The sequence below is a fragment of the Pipistrellus kuhlii genome, unplaced genomic scaffold (assembly GCF_014108245.1).
Source record: "Pipistrellus kuhlii isolate mPipKuh1 unplaced genomic scaffold, mPipKuh1.p scaffold_m20_p_10, whole genome shotgun sequence".
NCBI classification, from domain to species: domain Eukaryota; kingdom Metazoa; phylum Chordata; class Mammalia; order Chiroptera; family Vespertilionidae; genus Pipistrellus; species Pipistrellus kuhlii.
In genome coordinates, this window is record NW_023425405.1 from 54478754 (window position 1) to 54502385 (window position 23632).

Consider the following 23632-nt stretch of genomic DNA (forward strand, 5'->3'; position numbering starts at 1 on the left):
CATTTGCACTGTTTTTTCAAAACATTTAAATAGAGGGTAAAACCCATTGGAAATAATACAGAAGAAATGATTCACTCTATGCATAAAAATAAATAATATAGCTGAGACATGTGGTTTGTTTCTGTTCTTGAAGATGTGAACAGCTTCTAAGCATTCATTTTCTCTGACCCATACAACAGCTTCTCAGTGACAAAGGGTTTAATTTAAACACATACAATGTCCACCCCCAAACCTTCTGCCCACATCTACAAGTTTCATTTATTGTGTAGGTTTTCAGGGTGACTAAGTTTTTTTTTACATTGCAAAGGGAAGTTGCCAAAAGGCCCACAGGAAATATTTTTTTTCAAGTGAACATGATCATTTGAATCTAAGCTCAGTACAACTGAGGCATTTTAGTTCTCTCTCTTTTTTTCTAAGAGTCACCTCAAGGTCCAATCCCATGGGGGTGAAATAAAAATTCCCTTGCTCTACGTAAGAGGAGAATGCAGGCACTCTCCTTGAAAACAGAGTGTGGAATCAATCTTAAATAAATAAGAAATTGATTGGTGTTTGGGGACAAGAAAATTCCAACTCAGTGTGCTGAAACTTGTCTTACTTTTTAGCAAAAGAACAAAAGTTTCAATACAACGTACAAATAGTTACCATTCTTCAAAGCTATTTGGTGACAAATGCTTTTCAGAGCTTTTAAAGTTGGTGTGGGTAGATTTTTTTAAAGAGCATAGAAATTAGCTCTAGAGAAAGAATGGAAAGATGCTAAGATTAGATCAAGGAAAACATACTATGTAAAACCCAATACGGTAGAATTTAAAAGCTTTTTCTTTTGGTCTCTTGCTGCTACATGAAAAGTACATTGGTTCACAAGGCTGCGTATCTTCCACGATTATTAAAGGTATTAGCAATTTATAATTCTATTTCAAGGCCATATAAATTTAATGAAATAGGTTAAAGTTTACAAGTGTGTGATAACCTAATTAATTTAAAATAAATCATCCCATTAAAATATTCTCTCAAGGAATTTCATTTTGCTCTGCTTATCACTACTTTTGTCACTGTTCAAAACTCCCTCTCACCCCCAATATGTTGAGGACTTACAGGGCTTAAAAAGATGGCATATATATTTGAAATGGCATCTATGTCAACTGTTTTTGTCACCTCTTGCTTTATCCATGGCCTTGGTCACCTTTGCTATTTCATAGCAAACTAGCACTTGATTCCCCATTCTATTTTTGGTCCAGTACCAAATAAGAGGCAGTTCAAAAGCCCTCAACATTCAACTTTTTTTTAATAAAAATTTGTAAAATATGAACATTGACACCCACCCCCCTCCTTAAAACTTTCCTCACACACCCAGCTTTCCCACCTGACTGATTTCCTGGTGAGCAGTTAAGAGGGAGGAAGTTAAGTACCAATTGTATTCTCCTTCTCATAATTAGAATCCACTCTCCTGCAATACATGTTGTTTCCTGCATAAGAAATAGAAAATGTCTGCAGTGTAGTAAGTATATCTGCCAGGTAATGACATTAAAGTGATTTGCCTACGCACAGCCTAGTTTTACCATACACAGATCTAATACAACAGCTAAACCACCTTTGGTAACATTTGGTTTCTCACTAATATTTTATTTTCTTACAGCTAATTATTTTTTAAACCTATGAACTGACAGAGGGCTGAGGTCTCGATATTATACAAAACATTAATGACTGTAATTTTCCCCAATTATTAGAATTTTTTTAAATTTTGGCAAACAAATCAGTAAAAATAAGGCTCTGTATTTTTTTAGAAAGCACATAAATGATTAACTTGGAGATGTTTTAGGAAAACTAAATACTGTTAAATAAACTAATAAGAATTTAGCTGTAAGCATGTACTTTGATATTTGCATCTGAATTAATACATATCAACTTATACATCAAAGATCTGGGCTATAAATTAAAATACTTGGGGTTTTTACTCCTGCTCCCATTCCTGCCTCCTCTTAACTATTCTCTTCCTTAATTCTACTCTCTTAACACCCTCTACCAAATTATTTATCTTTTTTAACTAGTGACAACAACATTACTTAGTCCTAATAGTTCTCATAACCAGGTCTGAAGCATTTTTAAAAATTGCACTTAACTCTTTAACTCTTTTATTCTGGACTAAAAGTTAAATATTTTTTTCTGGAAAAGCTTCTCATTTAAGATTGATTCCAAAAGATAATAAATATAAGCTGCAAAAAAGTAAAGTCAGCCTAGAGCTTTGATGAACAGGAGTTTCCTGTTTGTCCAGCAGGGAATAATTGTAGGCTGGGAATGGGGGACGAGGAAGAGGAGGGGATTGGATCTCTGTCCATGGAAAGAGGGCCTTGCTGAATATTCACTGGAATTTCCAGGCTTTGTCCCATCAAACTTTTTGAAATGTGCCCACCTCGTTCAGAGTAAAAGCAAAAACTATAACCTCTCCTTCTTAAAAATACTGTGTTTTGCACACAAACATTCATTTCTTTAAAAACATTAAAAAATGACAGCCTGAAGTGCTTAAAATGTGTATGGACATGATGGAATACATGTATATATACACACAGATATGCATATGCACAAGCAATGTATATATACATATACAAGCATGTAGCATTTCATGAATTTGATTAAACTTGATATCCAACAGTGTACAACTACTGTACATCCAGTATGAAATGTCCTGTTTTATGAATATAAAAGGAGTCAAAAATCAAACTTCTCAGGTCTTTTAGGCCTGAACATAATCTATCCTACTCCACCTTAATATCTCAACCCCTGACTCATTGATGGTGAATGATAACCAACCACAGACAGACTGTTTAAAGGCTCACACAAATGTCTTTGGTGTATGTGTCTATTTTTAAGGTACAAAATAATAATAATAATTATAATAATAAAAATAGCTATTTTTGTGTGCTGTAGCAGTTCTTTTATAGCTCACATTAAGTGCAGCTTTTACCCCTCCCACCCCCACCCAAAGAAAATACTTGTTAAATAAGGATTGGACAGGTCAAACACCATTGTAGTGCAAATAGTAAACGATAAAAAAAAAGAAAAGAAAAGAAACACAACATTTACAAAATATAGAAATGTTTGGATCCAACACATGGACAAACATATTCCTTTCAAGTATCTCTCCTTGAAGAAAATAAAAATTAATCAGGTTACTTCCAATACAAAAAAGTCTCTCTTTTTGTTTCTCTCTCAGGTAAACAGTTTCAAACCTATTAGGTTGCATAGTTCTAGGATCATAAGCACCTTAACGAAATATAACTTGGTATTCTTTTTTCCTTGATCTTTTACTCTTCTAGTCTTGTTCTCAATTTTTTTGTTGTTGTTGTTTTGTTTTGTTGCGGAGAAAGGAAGTGTGACCACCTGCACACTATGGTTCTTTTACCAGTACATGGATGCATCTTGGTGTGTAGAAATGCCTCGGTGTGTGTGTGTGTGTGTGTGTGTGTGTGTGTGTGTGTGTGTCTGGGGAGGGTGTCTGAGTGTGCAGGGTCTGTAGCATGTGTGCATGTGTGTATGTATGGGGGGGTTAGCACACTGCTATACACAGAGAGAGGGTCACGCAGACATACCTTACAACCTGGGTAACTGGGTGGGAAAGTGCCTATAACCGGCCCTTCCAAATTCATGGCTTTCTATAGATGCTATTTGGGTTGGGCTAGCCCACGTCACTGCAGACTAGACAAGCTGACTTCCGGGCTCACCCTGAAAGGGAACTGAAAAGGACAGGACAATGCTCCTGGTCACACGACTGATATCACCACGCTGATATCAGAAGAAATGAAGGATACTCCGTTCTGCCTCTCCTTCTCACTTCCCATCTCCTTCACTGCTTCATCTCAGAGCCCCGGATAGGGAATGTCTCCACATCTTCTTTTATCTGTTTCAGGTTTAGTTTTTAGTTTTTGTTTTTGTTTTTAATTTCTTATATGTGTTTTTTTCTCAGAAACCTTAAACATTTCTTCATTTTGCCACCGTCCTCTCTTGGACAACTCTTGTTCCCGTTCCCCCTGGGCTGGGCACTCTACGAGCACCCACACTCCTCCACGATCATGTTCTGAATGTCCTTCTTGATGATGTTCTGCCCGTCATCATAGTACAACATGGACATGGGTCTCAGCTTGGTGGGCACACAGCACGACTTGAGGTTGGAGAAGGGGCTGTACCCCCGCATGCGGTAGTGGTTGATGACGGTGGAATGGAAGGAGAGCGATGACCCCGACGTGCCTGCTATGTGGCTCGGGCACTCACCCTCGCAGTAGTTGGCATGATAGCCAGAGGGAGCGATGATCCAGTCATTCCAGCCAATGTCCTTGAAGCTGACAAAGAACTGTTTCTTACAGCAGATGTTGACCTTGCCATCACACTCCAAGCCCCGCCTCCGTCTCCGATGGGGGTGGTCTTCCGATTGGCGGGCCTGCAGCATGAGGAAAGGTCTATGGGACTGCTCCTTCTCCTCGTCTCCTCCCGCCCCTCCTTCTCCTCCGGCCTTTTTCTTTCCTTCCCCCTCCTCTTCTTTCTTCTTCTTCTTGCCCATGAGCACGAGGCTGGCACCAGTCTCATGGCACTGCTCACAGGCAATCCGAATGTCCAGGGAGCTCCTGCCCTGGTCCAGCAACCGCTGGATGCTGCTGGAGACGGGAAAGATGTGCCAGGTGCTCTTCCGAGCATCCACTGCCTTTTCCGATATCGACAGTTCACTCTTCTCCCCCATTAATCCAACAGCCTCGGCCTCGTCCCCCGTATCCAAGCTGCCCTGCGGATGCTTCAGCTGCTGAAAGAGACGGATAGTGACTTTGGTCCTGTTCCTGTTGGCCTTGGGGACTTTTAGGAAGAGCCAGATTTCTGCACGCTCCACCACTGACAGGTCACTGCCCTCTTTGGAAATCTCAAAGTGCAGCGTCTTCCTGGTGGCACCTGAGAATGAAACACACAGCACAAGAGAGAGGGGGGGGGACATGGTTAGTTCCTGTGTTTTCGGCGACTCACTAATTTCAGACCGCCGTGGGGCCTCTGCTACAGACCATCTGGAAAGGGGAGCAACAAAGTATGGCCCACAGGTTTTGACACTTCTAAATGATTGAAGAAAAATTGTATTTTATAACACGTGAAAATTATATTCAATAATATAAACGTCAGTGCCAATAAATAAAGTTTTATTGGACCACAGCTATGCTTATTTCTTTATAGGTTTGTCTGCAGCTACTTTTGCACTTTAATATGAAGTTCGGTAGCTACCACAGAGACTGGCCCACAAAGCTAACATTATTTATTCTCTGGCCTTTTACAGGAGCTCAGCTCTTGCTCTAGAAAGAGCATGGCCTAGAACTGAGTGTGTCTGGGGGCAGAAGGGGGCTGCGTCTATTGATTAATTGCTTTATCTCAGTTTCATCTTCTATCAAGTGGGGATCACATATGACATTTGACCCATTCTCCGATAGGTTTGGGAGGATCCAATGGAATAACACAAATAAAAACACACTGTAAGCACCAGCAAGCTGTGGATCTATTATTCCCACACAAATATGCAGAGAACCCCTTAACCCCACCCCCAGCCTCAGAAGTCTGTGCGGCTTTTAGCCGCCTCCTCCCTCGTTACAACCTGCTTCCCTCCCCATCTCTTCCTGGCTGGTCTCAGCATCTGCTTGCTCTTTCTTCTGCCTCTCCAGTGGGGAACCAAGCCCTTCTGCAATCTTTGTTCCAGGAAATGGAGAGCATAATCTTTTCTAAGGGTGGGTCTGATCATGCCCCTCACTCTTTACAGTCCTTTTCTGAGTTTCTATTTCCCTCGGTTTAAAACAGGAACTGCCCAGGACACTGCACTCTGGCTGGACTGCTTCTGCCCTCGTCCTCAGCGCTCTCTGCGTCCCATCCTCTGCGATCCAGCCCTCTGTGTTTGTCTGACGTGGTGAACATCGCATACATCCTTTTACCCCTGGGCAGTGACACGCCTGCAGTTCTTTCTGCCTAGAGTACTCCTCCCAACACACAACCCTCAGTGGCTGCCCTTAATAAGAACAGATTGCAGAAGAGAAGATACCATTTACCCTAGAAGCCTTCTCTAACATCTCCTGCCAGTCCGGTCTAGGATGCCCGGGTCTGAGGTCCTATCTATTGTGCACAGTGTTTAGTAGAAAGTAGGTGGCAGCATCCTTATCATTATTTTATATTAAGAGATCTACCTGCTAACTCTGAATCCCCCATTTCTGTCTCCTTCCTTCAATGCAGCGCAGTAAGCACCAGTGATAACAACTGCTCTAACAGAGGGAAAATCCCTACATGGGTGGAGTGATTGGATTCTGCAACCATTCAGTTCTTGCCTAACTCAAACATAAGAAAGTCACCTGTCTCCTTCTCTTTCCACTGGCGCCTGTCTATTTATTCATGGGCAACCGGTACTCTAAGAGACAGGTGTTCAGACTACAATTTTTAATTGATGAAATATTTTTCCTCACTTCCACCTCACCCCTGGGTAGTCTATGAAACATGTCCTCTTTTCACGACCCCCTTCTGCATGTACCTGCTTAGAGCTGCCTGGCACACATGCATTCCGTGTACAAATCCGAGAACAGTTTTAAATAAGTTCCTCTCAGAGCTTACGATTCCCGAGGAGGGTCCTCTGCCTGGACTTCTATAGCTAACGGAAATCCGGCCGTACTTATCACTCTCCACCCTGAGATGTTTACGGCACCATAAATTCTAGGCACAGTTTCAAGTTCCCTGCAGCAGAAGGCAGCTTCTCTGTGCATTGTGCACTGCAGATTCTGTTCTTAATTTAACACACGCTGCACACGGTGATTATGATAGTGGTAAATTCCCTGAGGCCAGGGCCACGGAGGGCTGCACAGCAAAGGTTCTCTGGTGTCTTTGTATGAACATGCTAGGACCCTGGCCTTGACGGCGGTGGTGAGGAGCGCTCCTTTGACCTCAGGTCGCTGGCAGAAGGTGAAATGAACAGAAAGCTGGGTTTATGGTTCGATCACCAAAGCGAGGGGCAGTTAGAGGGGAAAGCTGTCTTTTTTTTTTTTTAGGAAGCATGCTGACTTTTTAAAAAAGTGAAGCCAGTATTCCCCTCTGCTAAAAATTGGTGGGTTTTTGTTGTTGTTGTTGTTCAGTTTTGTTTTGTTGTTTTAAGAAAGCAAAGAGAAGATTCCAGGAAGGGGAGCGTAGTCATTTAAATGTAAAAAGAAGATCAGCAGCTGGCTTTAAGGTGGAGGTAGGGTTTCCCCAAGACCAGAGTTGTAAAGGCGGCCAAAGCCTCCCACCCTCTGAAGACCAGCCCACCCATGGGAGCGGCAGGCTCCACTGAGGCCACAGGTCCTGCTATTGGAGGACATTCACAAGCCCCTGATGCTCTCCCTTCTGCTCTAAGCAGGCCAGCTTCTGAACCCTAAGCTGTGTAGGATGCCACTCTAAGGACAGAGAGATAGTAGCTGCGAAAATAGAGGAATCAGAGGGCACACGGTTGTGTTCCTTCTCTCTCTCTCTCTCTCTCTCCCTCTCTCTCTCTCTCTCTCTCTCTCTCTCTCTCTCTCTCTCTCTCTCTCTCTCTCTCTCTCTCTCATTTCTAGGAATGAGTTTGACACTGAAGCATCTGACCTGTCCCAGGGATGAGAGCACTAGGTTTCAGATAACCCATTCCCGCAGGTGCTGCTCTGCTCTGCCCCATGCTTGCCTGGAGGGGCTGAGGGTGAAGGTAGATGGCCCTCAGGTAAGAGAGGGGACAGGTGGCAACTTGAACCTACACATTGGACTTTCCATGAATAAAATGCAGAGATGTTTACAGAAGCTGGGGGATGGGTGATAGAGGGAGAGGGGGAGAAGGAGGGGGCAGAGGGAGGGCTCCTTGGAGGTGACCCAGTGACAGTATATGCACATAGATGTGTAAGGCCCCAGGCTGCTTACTTCCAGCGGCAAGCCTACAGGACAGCCTCTCCTTTCACAAGATCAGGTTTCTAACGCAGGAGCTAGCCCCACCCCTTCTTCACAGGCTGCTGTACTCAGAAGCAAATGATTTCGCGTTCCTGAGAGAAGATTGTACAAAGAGAGTGCTCATTAGAGGGGACTCAATCTGTCAGGTGCCGTTATATTAGGATCAGAGAGTCATCAGAAAATGGCTTTCATCCCGGTCCTGGCGGAGGAGTCACTGCACAGCACCCCCTGGCACTGCGGAGCGCAGCGGCGCGGATTTACGCACTGGTTTTTCATTAACGGCGCCGAACACGCTTCCCTGTATTCCCATCCGTTGCCGGCATGCTGCATCTCTCCCCCATAGTTCTGACATTTGGATTTTCCCCTCGCTAATTGACATGCCTGTCGCCTCCTTCTCCTGGTGTCCATTTCTGGAACTGCTATTTGTATGTTGCACGATATTTTGTCAGGAATAAAATAAAACTGAGATCCCATTTCGTGAAAATGCTGTTGCCATAATGCTCAGGAGAACAGGGGGAAGAGAGAGAATCAAGTCTTCTTAAATCTACCTTGTATGCAGGTACATTTTAAAAGTTCTATTGTGTTCTGACTTATTGAACAGTGCTTTTTTTTTTTTTTCCTTTTACATTTAGCTTTCATGGCAGAAGGGGGTGGGGAGAATGAGACAGCTAGAAGCTGAGATGAAATGAATATCTGTTGAGGTTGTAGGTTTCGGAAAGGAATGACAGCCTTCCTATTTCTTAGGGATGGGAACTAGAACTAGTTCTTGATTCTATTCCCTTTATGTGTATGTTACCTGAGAGAGATTGCTATACTGCAGCGATGCTTTCAGAATGGTGCCCTCTTCCAATCTGTGTGCGTAACAATTTGAAAAATAGAAGGAGGTTACCTAAGGCTTAGGTGTTTAGGATCAATTACTGATCGGTTTCAGGATTGACTTAAATATCTCCTGCTGTGAGATCCTGAAATGGAAGCCTTCCCATGATGCTTTGTGAGCAGGTAACAGCATTTCAGTTTCTACAGGTGCACACTGGGCTCCTCCACGATTACCTATTGAATAAGATGCCGCTGGTGGCTTTGCTAACCTTTCATTACCTGCTCTGCTGATACTCTTTCCAGCCTCTGTGCTATTTTTTCCTCCTGACGCTTGTGAGCAAGGCTTATATCACACAGCCTGCTCTGCCTGAGTAATTCACTGAGAGAGTCCCACACAAATCCTTGTGGGTGATAATATTTCATCACTTAGACCTCAACGGACATACATCAAAGGGGGATCTTTAAAAAATGCCTAAAAATGGGAGGAGAGCTAAATTTTGCCTCTTACAGGGAGGGGACACCTGTGAAATGTTGCCGGTGGGAGGGGTTAGAAAAAGGGAAGGCGTGGGAAGCTGGGAGTAATGACACCTGACAACAGACTGTCCTCTGCTTTCGGGATTTTTTCAAATGTCTGTCGTATCCCCATCACAAAAGGGTTACATTCTTCCCTTCCCCCACATTGGGATGCTGCTCTTCTCCCAAGTCCAGTAATTCAAATCTGTGGGCGGACGGGCTTATGAACATTTCCAATGAATTAAGCAATACACTCAGTGTTTCCTTTTTGTTTTGTTTTCCTCACCAGGGTCCTGTATAAAGTATGACGCCCTTCTATCTGTGGGTACTAGGTCCATTGTGAATGTGGAAAGCCTTGTTGTGTATAGAGGAACTCATCTTGTGGGCAAGAGCCTCCCTGTAAAATATGACTGTTAACGTAATGCTCCGTTCTTCACCATGGTTTCACTGTGCCTAGGTATGGTATAGTCACTGGTGGGGGCAGACAGGCCACCAGTGACTGCGTGTGTGTTTTCTGAAGCACTAACTTTGCCTTCAGGGGGTTCTGCATAAGCAGCCAGTGAGGACAAGAGCGCTATGCCTCCTTTCACCTGCAGTCAAGGGTCCTGTCTGTAGCAAGACTGCACATTTGGTCATAAATGGTCGTGATTGATTTTTCAGTCTTAATATATGAGCTAAGGACATGCTATGGAATTTCAATGATCGCCTACATTCCTGCACTTTCACTTAAAAAGGGATGAAAAATAAGCCAGTTAGATATTTAGAGAGAAAGGGGTTTAGGGTCCCTAAAAGAAGGAGAATAAATTGCTAAGGTTCAACTCGCAGACTTTCGGAAACTCCTTCCAAAGATCCTGGGAACCTTTACTCTTGATTTGAGATCTAGGACCCATTTCAGGCTAAAGAATTCTAAACTACAAGTATATTTTAGCAAAAAGGGCCAAGACAGATAGGTGTTTTCGTGAGAAGTGCCTGGGAAGGTATTCCTCCCAGGTCTCAGAATGTTACAATTGAGTTTCTACCCTGACATCCTCCCCCTCTCTAACACACCTCCTGCACAGCCTGACCTCTGTTCTCTCTCCCCTCTTTCCTCTACCATCCTCTCCACATGCTCAGTTTGGAAACAAGCACATCCTCTGAAACTGCACACTATGTTCCCACAAGGCGTTAAATAAGTAGTCTTTTCCCCCTTGTTCACATCCACTTATCATTTGTCCTGTGTGAGAAGCATTGATAAGACAAGCAAATGAGGCAACAAAATCAGGGGACAGTTTTTTGCAAGAGCCCAGGCAGCCGTATTATGGGGAGATGTGTGAGCAAATCAGTATGGCTGATGATTCATGGTCACATTTCTCCATGCACTGTTTTGTTTGCTTCTGAAATTTATCATCCCACTGTCTTCCGTAGAGCTTGGGAAAGTTCACAGGCACCACTTTTCCTTCTGTCTCGTTTAATGTATTCCAGGTAGCTATGTTCCTCCCTTCCTATAAAACCCTAACATTTCCTGGATGAGAGGAAGAGAGCAGTAACGGATAATCACTATGATTAGTGTGCTACAGACTGGGCCTTCCAGGAGGTGAAATTGTGTTTCCCTAAAAGATTAACTGGGAAGAAGCAAAAAGTCTTTGGAATGCGCCCTCTTGTGGCCCATCGTTTCCCATTACTCAGAGAAGAAAGTGTGTAAAAACACTCTGCAGTAAGGGGTTTTCGAAGAAAAGTTCAGAAGACTGGAATATGATGGTGGAAATCAACTCCACCTTAAGATAGCTTTCTTGGGGTGGGGGGAAAATAGCCACCCCAGCAAGCCTTGTTAGACCCCTGTTTGGGAAGTGTACATTTCAAACTCATCTTCTGGAACTAGACTCTCCAAAAGGGAAGAATCGATGTTGCTTTCAACCATACCTGACTATGTAAGCATTTTCCAGTCTTTAATGTTTCATTTGCCTCTCTTCAATAAATGCTATCAATTGCCAACTTAATTACCAGAACCAGCCTATAAATTTGGCAGCATATGGGGACTCATCGATAGATTGTCATGATACATTGACTGGCCAGCTATTGTCAAAAATCAAAATATGATACTAAGATGTAGCAGTCAAGAAGGCCACTGACTTTAGTTTCAATGACAATGGTAGTGAGTGTTGGCTTGACATCTTCCTTTCCTTTAAGTTTTAACGTAAACACGGGGATTCTGTGCCAGCCATGCAAAGAATGGCTGGGCAATCTTGGGTGACATAAATAAAAATAACATAATTTTTGTTGGTTAGAACACATTTCATAGAGTTTAAGAGTGATTCCCAGCCACCTACTCAATAACAACTCCCATCAGTTTTACAGAAATGGGGCACTTTCCACCTGAGCACAGTGGAGCAGAATCAGTTCAAAGAGTTCTAAGCACTTGAACTTTCGCAGTTCTTCCACTGCTGTAGCCATGTCTTGGCTTTATTCAGCCATCAAAGAGACTAGGAGCAACAACTAACTGTGAGAAATCTTGCAATTGAGAGGTGCATCTACGGTATGCATCTGAGGTAAGCGTGCAGGTAACACTTATTGGCAGGAGTCTATGCTATACCAAATAGTTTATAAGGGAAAGAAAAATACATGTCCCTTGCTATTCTCCAAAAGTCTTTGACCTTTGACATACTTCGAATTTTATTGAAGTTGAATTATTCCAAAAGCAATAAAACGTTTTCAGATATTCACTATAATCATTCAGATGACAAATCTCTTTCCCAGGAAAACAGCAGCAAAGTACTCACATGGTGCTCTCTTTGGAGAATAGATGTGCATAGAGCAATCATCAAATCTGCGAAATCATACTAATACAACTTGAAGTTGGTGTGAGAAACTTCTCAGATGGGAAAAATGAGCAAGTGCAATCAACCTTGTCTAGAATCCAGCAGCTCACCCAAAACTGAGTTGTAAACTCAACCAAAAGTAGTTTTCCATTACTAACCTTAAACTTTAGTCAACATGTGAGCCAAATAAATCACCTTTAAAAAATAGCTCAATTTCTTTCTAACTAAACACCTAGCAGAAAAGTTTTAAGCTCTGGCCGGTGTGGCTCAGTTGGTTGAGCGTCACCCCATGCACCAAGAGGTCACTGATTCAATCCCATGTCAGGACAAATACTCAGGTTGTGAGGTGCATAAGGGAGGCAATGGGTCAATGTTTTCCTCTCACATAAATGTTTCTCTCTCTCTCTCCATCTCTGTTCCTCTCTCTCAATTTAAAAAAAAAACATTTAAAAAGTAAAACTTTTAAAAAATGACAAGATTTCACATAACTTAGTAAAAGAGTGGCACTGAGATGAAGTCAATAAAAATTATATATATAAAAGGTCAAATTCTTTCACTGCACAATCTTCCAATGCCAAGAGAGCAGTTTGCTATTCAAGTCAGCTAAGTGAGAAAGCAGGACATCTTGCTAGCACCAGGTGTATATTAAAAGTAGTCAAGGTTTTAACGTAAAGGCATAGGTATACTTAGCCATCCGATGTGGTAAAGGCAATTGAGGAGGAGCTGCAATTAAGGCCATCCTGTGTGGCAACTGGCATATAAAAACTCACAGGGTCCCTCTGCGTCAGGCCAGGGAGCAGCCCTCTGGACTGCTGGAACCCATTCCCTGCGCAGGACCCAGCGCCATCAAACACTTTCTCTCCCACCTCGCTGGCCACGGAAAGGCTGAGGGAAACTGGGTGGCAACTTGAAACCTCCCCCCCCCCCGACTGACTTTCCTCCAAAAGCCTCAAAAAATAAAGTCCTAATCACCATGGCCTTGGGAGCCTCTATCCAGAAAGAGTTTTAGGGAAAGCAAGACCTTTAAAAGAATGTTGCTCTGATGAGAGAGCTAAACTACCCTGCCGGGAAGCTAGCAGGACCTCAGGGCTCCTCAATGGGGGGGAAGCCAGGAAGCTAACGGGCCTGTGTGCTTCCCCCAAAAGGATGCCCATGTCTCGGAGGGTTTTCTTGAAAACAGAACCTCTGAGTCAACAGGTTTTCGGGACTGGAAATTCTGAGTGCTGCCCTTAATGTTTACACTGCTGCTGGGGCAAACTTTCCAGCAGAAGTGCTGGGAGCCCCTGCAAGTACCTCTCTGGCCATATGCTCTACCCAACAACACAATGGCGTCCCTTCCACCTAGGTGTGCCAGGCAATAGGATTCCTCAGCCTGGCCAGACCATGAGGCTAACATGGCATGGACATAGCCGTGTGCCCAGGCTTGCATGGGCTGGTAGGCATGCAGAAGGATCTGTGTCACAGAACTCAGAGTGACCCAGCTGCAGGTCTCCGCCTCCACTTTTTTGACAGGTATTTTCTCTTCAGCAACAGGTTAGGGAGGTCCTGAGCCAAAGATTAGAATCTGTTTATTAAAGTTCTTCCTCTTAAGGATTGAGTGAGAGTTCAGTGTAGTATCTGAGAGCACTTTGTCAAGGTTGCATTCCTTGGCAGAGAGCGCTTAGTAACTTTACAGAGAACAAAACTCTTTTTTTTTCCTCCTTCCTTTCTCAGCTCAGAAAGCAAAAGTCAGTGTTTTTAAAAGTGACTGCCGGGTCAATGGCAACTGTCCCCTGAAGTCAGTCGCTCTTGGCTGCCTAGAATGAGACGCCTGTACTCTCATAGACAGACTTTCTGGAGGTAAAAGTGAATGTCACTCCTATAGGGTTGCCCTGCTTCTCTGCGATGGCCCCTGATTGGACTCGTAAAGGGAAGGTTTGTTTTAAGACAGTGACTTCATCTGTGCCGGACCACCCACCCCAATCCTACACTCCCCACCCCGCCCCCGCCCCCACACAAACTTTGGATGGGGTCCCCCCACTCCCTTAAAGCCTCCTGAGTGCCCCCGCAGCCCCCTGACATGCCCCAGCTTCCTTCCATCAGGCTGCTCAGACCTGGTTTCCCAGACCAGGCAAGAGAGACCTCTCCCAGACCAGCTTCCAGCCTCAGCTTGGCCCCGGAGCTCTCTCCGGGTGCCCCGGGGAAGACAGCAAGTGTAAGCTGGCCATCGCGAGCCAGGCTCCTGAGTTCCACGTCTCTGAAGTCCTCTCCCCCCTCATGAGCCCCCCTCCGCCTGCCTGCCTGCCACCTCCACCTCCTAGGATGACCCTCCCAGGCGGCGTCCAGCTGAAGGCAAAAGAAGTTGCTCCTAGGACAGTGAGGGAAAGACGCCCCCCCCCCCCCGCCCCCCGGGCCAGCACCCACCTGATTCCGCGAACGTGATGATCTCGGAGGTCTGCTCCATCAGTTCATTCATTTCTGCCCTCCTGCCGATGTCATCCTCTATCTCCACGTACCCGTGCTCCCCCACTTTGCCCACATGGAGCTTTTTGATCGCGTTCAGAAGCGCCGCCTTGGGCACCGGCTGGGTGACCTCGGGTCTCTTCTTCAAGTGCAGCATGTTCAAGATGTGCTTTTTGACGGCCTCCACCATCTCCGGCTGGGCGCTGGGTACCTCCTTGGGCAGGGTGGTCAGTGCACAGGACGGGCAGGCGGGGTCCGCCCCGGGCCCCTCGGATCCCGGGGTAGGGGAACTCCTCACTATAATCCAGCAACTCGCCAACAGAAATCCTCGCAGCCAAAGCAAGGGCATCCTGGCAGCAAAAGTTGTTGTGGTTGCCTTTTTAAAAGGCCCTGCTTGTCCTCCCCCCGCACGCACAGGTTTTTTGTTTGGTTTGGTTTGGTTTGGTTTTTTTTCCTTCTCCTCTTCAGCAAATTCTCTGGAACGAGAACAAAAAGTTTTCTGTGAAGTTTTCTTTGCAGGTTCCCTCTCTGAATGCAGTCAGTGCTGTAGGTTTGTGGCTGTCAGGGAGGAGAGTTCTGACTGTCTCCGAGTAAGAGAAGGAGGGAGGGAGGGAGAGAGGGAGGGAGAGAGAGAGGGAAAAAAAGGGAGGGAGGGAGGGAAAGAGGGAGGGAGGGAGAGACAGGGTGGGGGGGAGACAGAGACAGAGAGGATGGGGGGGAGGGAGAGACAGGGAGAGCGGAGAGAAGGGGACTGAAGAGAGAGGGAGAGAAGAGGGGAGAGGGAGGGAGGGAAGGAAGGAGGGAGAGAGAGAAGGAGAGAGGGAGAGAGGGAGAGAGAGGACGATTGGCCCTAAGTGAGTGAGTGAATGGGAGAGGGAGGGAGTTTGTGAGTAGAGGCTGTGATTAGGAAGGGGAGGGAAAGCCCGTTTTCTGACAGGCTGCTTCCCTGCTGCTCACTGCTCCCTCACACACACCTCTCTTCAAATATCTCCCTTCTCGGGAGTTCCACTTTCCCTTCTGAAAGACATGCTCCTAATTGTGTTCTACTATTGTTTTTTCCTCTGCCCAGTCCCCTTGCTTCACCTTCTTCCTCTTTTGGAGAGGGGGAAAAAAATACCCCAAGTAAAGACACTGTCTCAATCCTTCACTGAACTGGCTGCCCCTGCCGCCCTCCACTCTCCCGGCCACAGCCTTGGCCGGCTCCCAGCTCCCTGGCCTCCAGAGTGGGCTCAGGGTGCGGCACGTCAGGGGGAGGCAGGGCAGGTCGGAAGGAGGGGTAGGGGACTATGGGGCACAGGACCAGTCAGGAGTTCCAGCTTGAGGGAATCCCAGAGATCTTCCCTGCTGGCTCCGCATTCATTCATAGTTAAACGCTCAGGATTGTCCACGCTGGCAGGCGATCTGACAGGAGCGAGTGCCATAGAACTTTTGTTTGGGGTCATCTAATCCACTCGACTTTTTCCAACTGCAGGATGCCGCTGGGCTGGGCACTCTGCAGATCCGCAGGCAGGCAGGCAGGCAGCATTTTATGTGTGCCAGTCATCTGAAGCACTTTTCCCTCTGTTCCTCTGCTCGGCAGCCACCCTCTCCTGCCCTGCACACACACACACACACACACACACACACACACACACACACACACTACAGCCCACCACCACTCGCCCTGACTTCATAGAGAAAATGCACAATTCACTTGGCCTTTCCCACATTATGTCACACAAATAGTACGCTCTCACAACTTGAATTACTGGTCCTGTGGGGGGAAACATCTCTAAAATACACTGGCGAGTTATTTTTTCTGTCTTGTGGGGGTTTTTGCAGCCTCCACCCCATCCTGGACCCGTGTGTTCAGGGACTGGCCCCTGGGCGGCTTCTTTCTCTCTCAAAGGAGCAGCACAGATGAAATCATCCTGGATTTCACGTTCACAGTCAAAGAAAAATGTGGATTTTTAAACAAAGCCTCGCTGAGGTTGTTGTTGTTGTGTTTTTTTGGTTTTTTTTTTTATTCTCCTCCCTGCCCCCGCCCCAGCCCCTTTTTTCATTTTCTGTCTTAATGCTTTTATCTTGCAGAAGTATCTTTAAGAGGTCCATCTGTTAAAGCTTTCCTTCCCTCTGGGGTTCTTTCCCACACATAAGCCCTCTCGGTTTCTGTAGATACAGTCAGCTTATATCTGACACCTAGCGTGTTCAGAGCAGTATAGGCAGGCATGACAATTCGGGAAAGGGGAGGAGAAAGTTAATAAATGCCATCGCTGGATGCATAAGATCTGAGGGCAGGGGAGGAGGGTGAGAAAGTTGTGGCACCGAGTGGAAAATGACGGTTTGCACAAGTAACGATGTTTTCCTGAATTGCATACACTGTCCCCCTTTCCAAAAACAATCACTGGCAAGACTTTCTGTGCCACAAGCCCTTTATCACCTTTGGAGTTTCACCTCCAGGAATGCCAGTTACTCCGCCAATACATTCCCTCACCAGCCTAATGCTTTAGTGAGGGGTGGTGGGGGGGGGGGAAATGGGGAAGGGGACATTTGCATTATAATTGCTTAATAAAATAGCTTTGCAATATAATGCATACTATAATCAAGCTATTTGGCATTACAGATGCAGTATCCAAAGCATTTTGTAGTCCAATTAAGTTTTACAAGAGAGCCTGACATAGAACTAGAAGTTGAATGACTCCAAACGACACCAGAGTCCTAATAAGTAGCATTTAGACAGTGCAATCTATCAGCATCAGGATTCCCTCTGCGGGGATATGTGTGTGTTCCCTACCTTTGCTGTTTGTGAATGTAACCCTTCACAAATAGCTTTCTCTTTGGCGTGTGCATCCCTATCCATGTGCTGAATAGGTTGCACAAACACATCATCTATCCGCATGCTGCCCTCTTACAAGCTGTGTCAACCTGCCTGGATGATATAAGAAGGCACAGACCATCCTGTGCCTGGAGTGCCAGTCGGTTGTAAAATTCCCTCTAAGCATCCTGCCTATGACTGTGTGAGCAGCTCCCAAGGAAGAGTTAAAAAGCATTACCTTTCCGGTGCTCTCTCTTTCACCAGCAGCCTCTTGTATCATGTGGTCAGAGCTGTCTGAGTTCCTCTTCATGGTATTGGCTCTGAACTTTTATACTGTACTACTTACTTGTACACTCACACATTGGTACCACTCAAACAGGAGGGCTGGGGCTTTGTTTGATTGGTTAGAATCAGCATGACATCAGCAGATGACTAGTTTTCCAGTGTGAGGCATATTTCATAATCATTATCTAATGGAAAGACTTTTTTAGCTGCTTTTGGGGTGATCCCCGAGGCAGGAAACCTCTGGCTGACTAGACTACCTTAAAGAAAACTACTGGAATCAGTTATATCTCACTGAGTATCAGCTTCCAACTTTTCTTTTACTATTTGCACACACACACACACACACACACACACACACTTCTCATTATATTCAGGTTCAGTTTTATGTCTTCACATAAAACATCTGTTACTTCATGAAGTTACCTCTATTTACAAAGTATTTTATTGTTTCTTACAGGCAAGAACATTCACAGTGCCCTTTAGAGGGATTCTAATTTTACTTTTTTAAATAAGATATTCCATTGGGGGGGGGGGGGAGAAGAAGAAAGCATGTAGACTTATATGAGGATGGTCTCCCCTGCTCTGTCAACCCTATTATTTTACATCATGAAATTGAATGCCTGCTTCATAAATCATTTACCACCAACAACTTTGGAAATAGTCATTCTCCACAGGTAAACATTATTAAGTATCCTTCCCAATCTTTAAAATCCTCCTTCCCCCCCCCCCCAAATAATCTCGTATATTATCCTTCTTTATCAGATCTTGAGGTCTTATGATTTCTAAATGGTTATAAACATAACAAGGGATTAAAGAAAAGAAATTAACATTTCTCCTATAGGGGTTAAGTTGGTTGGGATTGTCTTTGTGTGTATGTGTGTGTGGGGAGGAGGGGGTGGTGGTGGTATAGCAAGTCAGAAATCACACAGGAGGGAGGAATCTTCAGACCAGGATGGTGGAGAAGGGTAGTTTGGAGTAGAGCTGAAGCATGAGCTGGGTCCTCATCCTAAGTTGAATAAAACGTGCAAAATTGGGAGCTAATGAAAGCCAGACGACCAGATACGTTGTTTTGCAGGCAGGAGTTAACATGCATAAAATAAACTTTTCACTGTGCCCACCAGCAAAATCCAGAGGCTCTGGCCTCCTCGTGTATAACCAAAGCTGGTTCCTCTAGGACACCATCAGTTTTCTGTGTAAGAGGATCCGCCTTGGCCAAACACAGAGAAAAGTGTGCATGCCGAACTGGATGTGGGGGTGGGGAGCATTCGAAGAACTGCATGTGCAGAAATAAAGTGGGAAACTAAATCATTAGGTTGTACGGGAACAGGGGGAATCTGAGAAGGAAACATAGACACAGGAGCAGTGTTGGCTAACTCCACACCAGACCATCCGTTTGGACTTGCATGGATGGACTCAGACTCTTCATCCCAAAGGAGCTTCCCCACCCTATGGCATGAGCCCCTCATGGAGAGCAATGGCCTGCAAGGTGTCCGAACTCACCTCCCCCCACCCCCACCCATGGGAGAGCCTGCCTGTCCCAGAAATTGCCCATGGGTTTGAGTTTGGGGGGGGCCCACAACAGCCAACCTGGAGGAGACCCAGGCCCCACTGCCTACTGAGCACTCACTGAGGCCTCAGTGTTCTCTTCCACACAGTGGGATCCGTTCCTGAGTGGGATCCAGCGCCCTGCCTGGAGGAGCCACCCTGCCTGGGTGGGTGACTCACACCGGGTAGGCTCTCCGATGCCCACCCGTTGTGATGTCATCCACCTGAATCCCCCAAAACTCCAGAGCTGAGCCACCCTGGAGATGCCTCCTCCCTCCGTGCAAACGAAGGTGGGGGTGGCAGGGGAAGCAGGCATGCGAAAATAACTTCTCTGGAATATTCCGGGGGTGGAGGGGTGGGGGGGGGGGGGGTCTGGGAGGGATCTTTTTTTTTCTCCTTCCAAACTCCAGGGTCCAACGTCAGCGGGGCCAGCCCAGCTCCTGTCAAGCATCTCTCCTCTTCCTTCCTCGCCCCGGTTTCTCTTTCACTTCCTGCCCCCTCCCCCCGCAGCTCCCCGCCCCCGGCCCCGCTGCAGCCGGCGGCTCGCTGCTGCTGCTGCTACTGTACCTTGAGCAGCACCTGCTGGCAGCTCCCGGGGATCACGCTGCGGCGCGGCCGCCGAGCCCTGCAGAGCAGAGCGGCCGCCTCTATTTTTACCCGGAGCCCCACCAGCAAGGGCAAGCTCTTTTCAGGGCAGCTCTTGATTTTTTTTTTTTTTTTTTTTTTGCCCCCTTTTGGCAGCTAAAGGATTCAGAGAGGGAGGTTGTAGGGGGATAAGGGTTCAGTGATCGCAGCTGGGAATGTCTGAATCGGTGCTCAGGGCCCAAAGCACACAGCCCCCAGTGTCAGGGTCCGGGCTGGGGACCCGCAGGCTGGCTGCTGGGCAGAGGGAGGCGCGCCAGGAGCTTGGCGGCCTCCCGTGGCGCTGGGCCCTGCCTAGCAGCTCCTGTGCTAGCCCGTGGCCCGCTGCCACCGCGGGGCCCACCGAGGGCAGCCGGCCGGCCGGATTGGCCGCTCCACAAAGCGCCCGGCTTCCTCCCGGGAGCGTTTGCTAAGGCTCCGTTCTGGCCTAGGGCAGAGCTGCCCCTGGGAGAACCGGCTGAGCAGCTTGCCGCTCAACAAGGAGCTGGGAGGGAAGCGGTGGTACCTTCTTTCACTGTAATTGCAAAAGGCAGGATGTGCCAGGGATTTATATTTAGAAGTTGCATGTTTCTACTTTTATGTAAATGGAGCAATTAGGGCTCGTCTTGCTTGCTGCTAACTCCAAGGGCCTGTGCCTTGCTGGGGGGGGGGGGGGGGGGGGGGGAGCTGATGTGTGTTCCATCACAATGAGAGAGTGGGTCAAAAGCACGGTTCCTTTAAGGATAAGGTCTCTGTGGTGCCAGGTCAGTATCCCCCTTTCTCCCTGTGGTCCGTGGTGACACACCAGCGAACCTGGAGGGGTGTTTACCTGTGGCAGGGGCTGTCCCCAGGGGAAGTGACCATCTAGCAAGGAGCAAGAATGTTCTTTTTTTTTTTTTTCCTTCCCAAGCAAACCTCATGTCCTTCCGTTTCCACCCATGCTCTTTATGAATTGGTCTCCTTGCTCACTGTTTCTGCAGCAAGGAAATGGCCCTAGGAAAGGGGGGGGCTGTTATTTTAGCTGCAGCGCACGCATTGCTGTTACTCAGTGAAACATCCCTGGCAGGTGACTGGGAAGCTGTCCTCTGATTCAGCTGAAATAGCACGAGGCTGGGGCTTCAGAGCACGGACCGGGCTGCTGACAACTCAGGGTGTTGTAGTTCCTTCCCATGAAAAATCTGTTTCCAAAAAAGCATGATTTCTGGTTCATCCTTTCCGGGATACAGAGCACGATACGTGACTATGGAGAGAAATAAAAAAGGACGCGAGGTGTTCACGGCAGTTGACGTGTTATTCTGGGCTCAGGGAGGGGAAAACCTTCCCTAGGTGGGCATGGTGACTCCCTCCAGGGGAAGCTGAGAATCAAGAAAGCGTGGGCAGAGTCAGGGTGATATTTGCTGCAGGGAGATGTTGGGAGCCTCATCAAATGCCTTAGGTGGAATATGGGATTGGCAAACCCTGCCTGTTTTCTGTACAGCCAGCTGTATGTATGTAGAGAGTTTTGGGACAAAGAAGGGTCAGTATTTCACATTCAAAAGTGAACTGGGAATCTGTTTACTTTTAAGTTAAAACAGTGAATGAATAGAGCTAGAGAATGAGACAGATTAAAAGAGAGAGAGAGAGAGAGAGGGAGGGAGGGGGAGAGAGAGAGAGAGAGAGAGAGAGAGAGAGAGAGAGAGAGAGAGAGAGGGAGAGAGAGAGAGAGATTGAAATTCCTCCAGAATTTAGTAGGAAAACAAGAGTCAGAAATAATTAATCCAAAACTGTCTTCCTAACCTCACATTTCCCTGAGAATCACTGGGCTATTCCACAAGGCCTTGTGCTCTGTGTAAGTGCTCTGTGTTCAGAGTATTTGGAAATACCTTATCGGAACAGAGGGAACCCAGATGCTAGAACTAAAATGATTAGGGAGGGGAAAAATGTAAACTGTTATCCTTCGGTCTAGAGCAGTGGTTCTCAACAGGGGGTGGTTTTGTTTCCCAGAAGTCATCTGAGAATGCAGATGTTTTTACTCGGCCTAACAAGATGGCGAGGCCCCTGGCATCTAGTGGGCAGAGACCAGGGATACTATCGATACTAACTATCCTATCTGCACAGATCGGCCTGCACAACAGAGAAGTCTGCTGGCTAAGTGTTGGGTGCCACAGAAATTGAGAAACCCTGATTTTGAGTTGTAATTTTAAAATCTCACAAAATTCCTTTCCCATCCATGCCCGGAAGGGCCTTGGCAACCATAAAAAATAATAATTCAAGCAATTCTGCCTCTTCCTGTGATTTGTGCTTCCTGATTGATGAAGACCCACGGGCTGTAAGCAACATTGTTGTCTCCTCCCCACCTCCCACCTCCCACCCCCACCACCAATTTTCCAGGTGGCCTTGGTACATTTCCTGCTGGCTTTGGGTTCTAACAAACAAAACAAAACAAAACAAAACAAAACAAAACAAAACAAAACAAAAAGATTCGTGGTGACCAGCAAAACAATTATATGAGTTGGCCAACACCCTAGTTGTTAGGAAGCAACAGGCTTGTGGAAAAGAGTAAGTGAATGAGGAGATGAGTAACTCATTTGAGCAATTCAGTAGCAGATAAATCCAGGCAATAGAGAATCCTAGGAAGCAAAATTCCCAAAGGCCAGATTGCCATGCCTTTCTCCCAGAGCAGACAGATAGGATGTTGCTTGATTTTATTTGTTTAATACATTAGGGGAATGACACACCATGTCCAAGGGGAGAAGACAGAGTGCTTTGCTAAATCCTAATGCGTCTTCCAAGCAAGATGATACTCTCCAAACTTCCTCTTTAAGAGGAGGTGGGATGCCTGTTGAAGGCAGACCATGGCCTTGCAGGGGTTGCCCTATTGGGAGGACTGGGGGAGCTGTGATGAAGGACCCCCTATCATGGGAAATCATGATAATCATCAACAAACGGTGGTGAGACACACAAAAGGGAAGTTGCCTGAATCCAACAGGCTTAGATGTGAAATGCCAGCCCCTGCGTGATTGGGCCAGCTTCCCTGACTCATCGCTTAGTCCCTGAGTGATTTGGATCATCCACAAGGAGACAGCCGGTCAGAGACTGTGGCAAAATGAAGAGGCCACGGGGAGGATGTATGAGACACACCGAGGCCACCTCATTAACTCTGGCATGTGAATCAGAGACTCCTCAGGTAAATGGTCATTTTTTGAACCAGACACTTCAATCAACCTCCCAATGATTCAGAGACACCCAGGTTTCTTCCCAAGAACTACTGAGTACTTGTGAGAAACTCACTATGTAGAGAGGAATAGTCACAAATGACTTCTAGAAAAGAACATCTATAAGGGGGGATGAAGGGGAAACCAATATTAACACTAACTCAAAAGGATAACTATGTCCTCAAAGTGTCTCCTGACCAACATACATTTCGAAATTAATTATCATAACTCAGTTCTAAATGCAATCAACAAACATCTGCCACAGCAGTTGACCCTATATTGCCCCAGAAGATTATGAGAGGGACTCACAAAAGAACATATAACAGCTATCGTAAGCGTTTTTCTCACCTGGATCCTCTCGGGTAATAAGTCCCATGTTGTTGACTCGAGGACATATAGGTTTAGCATCTAGATTCCATTGGACTTAGGTAAGAGAGCAGAAATCCCGGTTTGTCTATCCACAAAGCTATCCCATGACCTGTTCCCAGGTTGTAGCTTCAGAGGAGAAGGCAGAATAGGCTGGGGCAGTCTGTGTGTATTTTTTTTTTATCAGTGAATTGCTGTCTGCCTTGTGTGCTGATAGAGAGAGTCCAAAGGTTCTGCCCTCTGTCGAAGCGCCTCTGAGGAATGCCCAGGCCCGCATGCCGGAGCACCGTTGTTCCAGATTCTGTGTGCTTTCCTGT

At 46.3% G+C, this 23632-nt stretch overlaps 1 protein-coding gene across 2 annotated transcripts; it reads right to left on the reverse strand.

Annotated features, from left to right (window-relative positions):
* Positions 1 to 417: 417 nt before the first annotated feature.
* INHBA (inhibin subunit beta A) lies at positions 418 to 23423 on the reverse strand. 2 transcript variants are annotated; one of them, XM_036429803.2, is made up of 3 exons: positions 23298 to 23423; positions 14472 to 14986; positions 418 to 4929 (listed from the first exon to the last, which is right to left on the reverse strand). In XM_036429803.2, the coding sequence occupies exons 1-3, from the start codon at positions 23342 to 23344 to the stop codon at positions 4037 to 4039; spliced, it is 1455 nt and encodes a 484-aa protein (XP_036285696.1). In that variant the 5' UTR covers positions 23345 to 23423; the 3' UTR covers positions 418 to 4036. The 2 variants fall into 2 exon arrangements, with proteins under 2 accessions (XP_036285696.1, XP_036285697.1); XM_036429804.2 differs by lacking the exon at positions 23298 to 23423 and adding an exon at positions 17543 to 17633.
* Positions 23424 to 23632: the final 209 nt, after the last annotated feature.

Bases quoted from the DNA above. Each gene is read 5' to 3' on its own strand.
- INHBA (XM_036429803.2), bottom strand. From the start codon at position 23,344: ATGTCCTCGAGTCAACAACATGGGACTTATTACCCGAGAGGATCCAG. The intron at 14,987-23,297 runs GTGAGAAAAACG...TTCTCGTTCCAG, and splicing joins TATTACCCGAGAGGATCCAG to AGAATTTGCTGAAGAGGAGA. The intron at 4,930-14,471 runs GTGGGTGCTGGC...TTTCATTCTCAG, and splicing joins CATCACGTTCGCGGAATCAG to GTGCCACCAGGAAGACGCTG.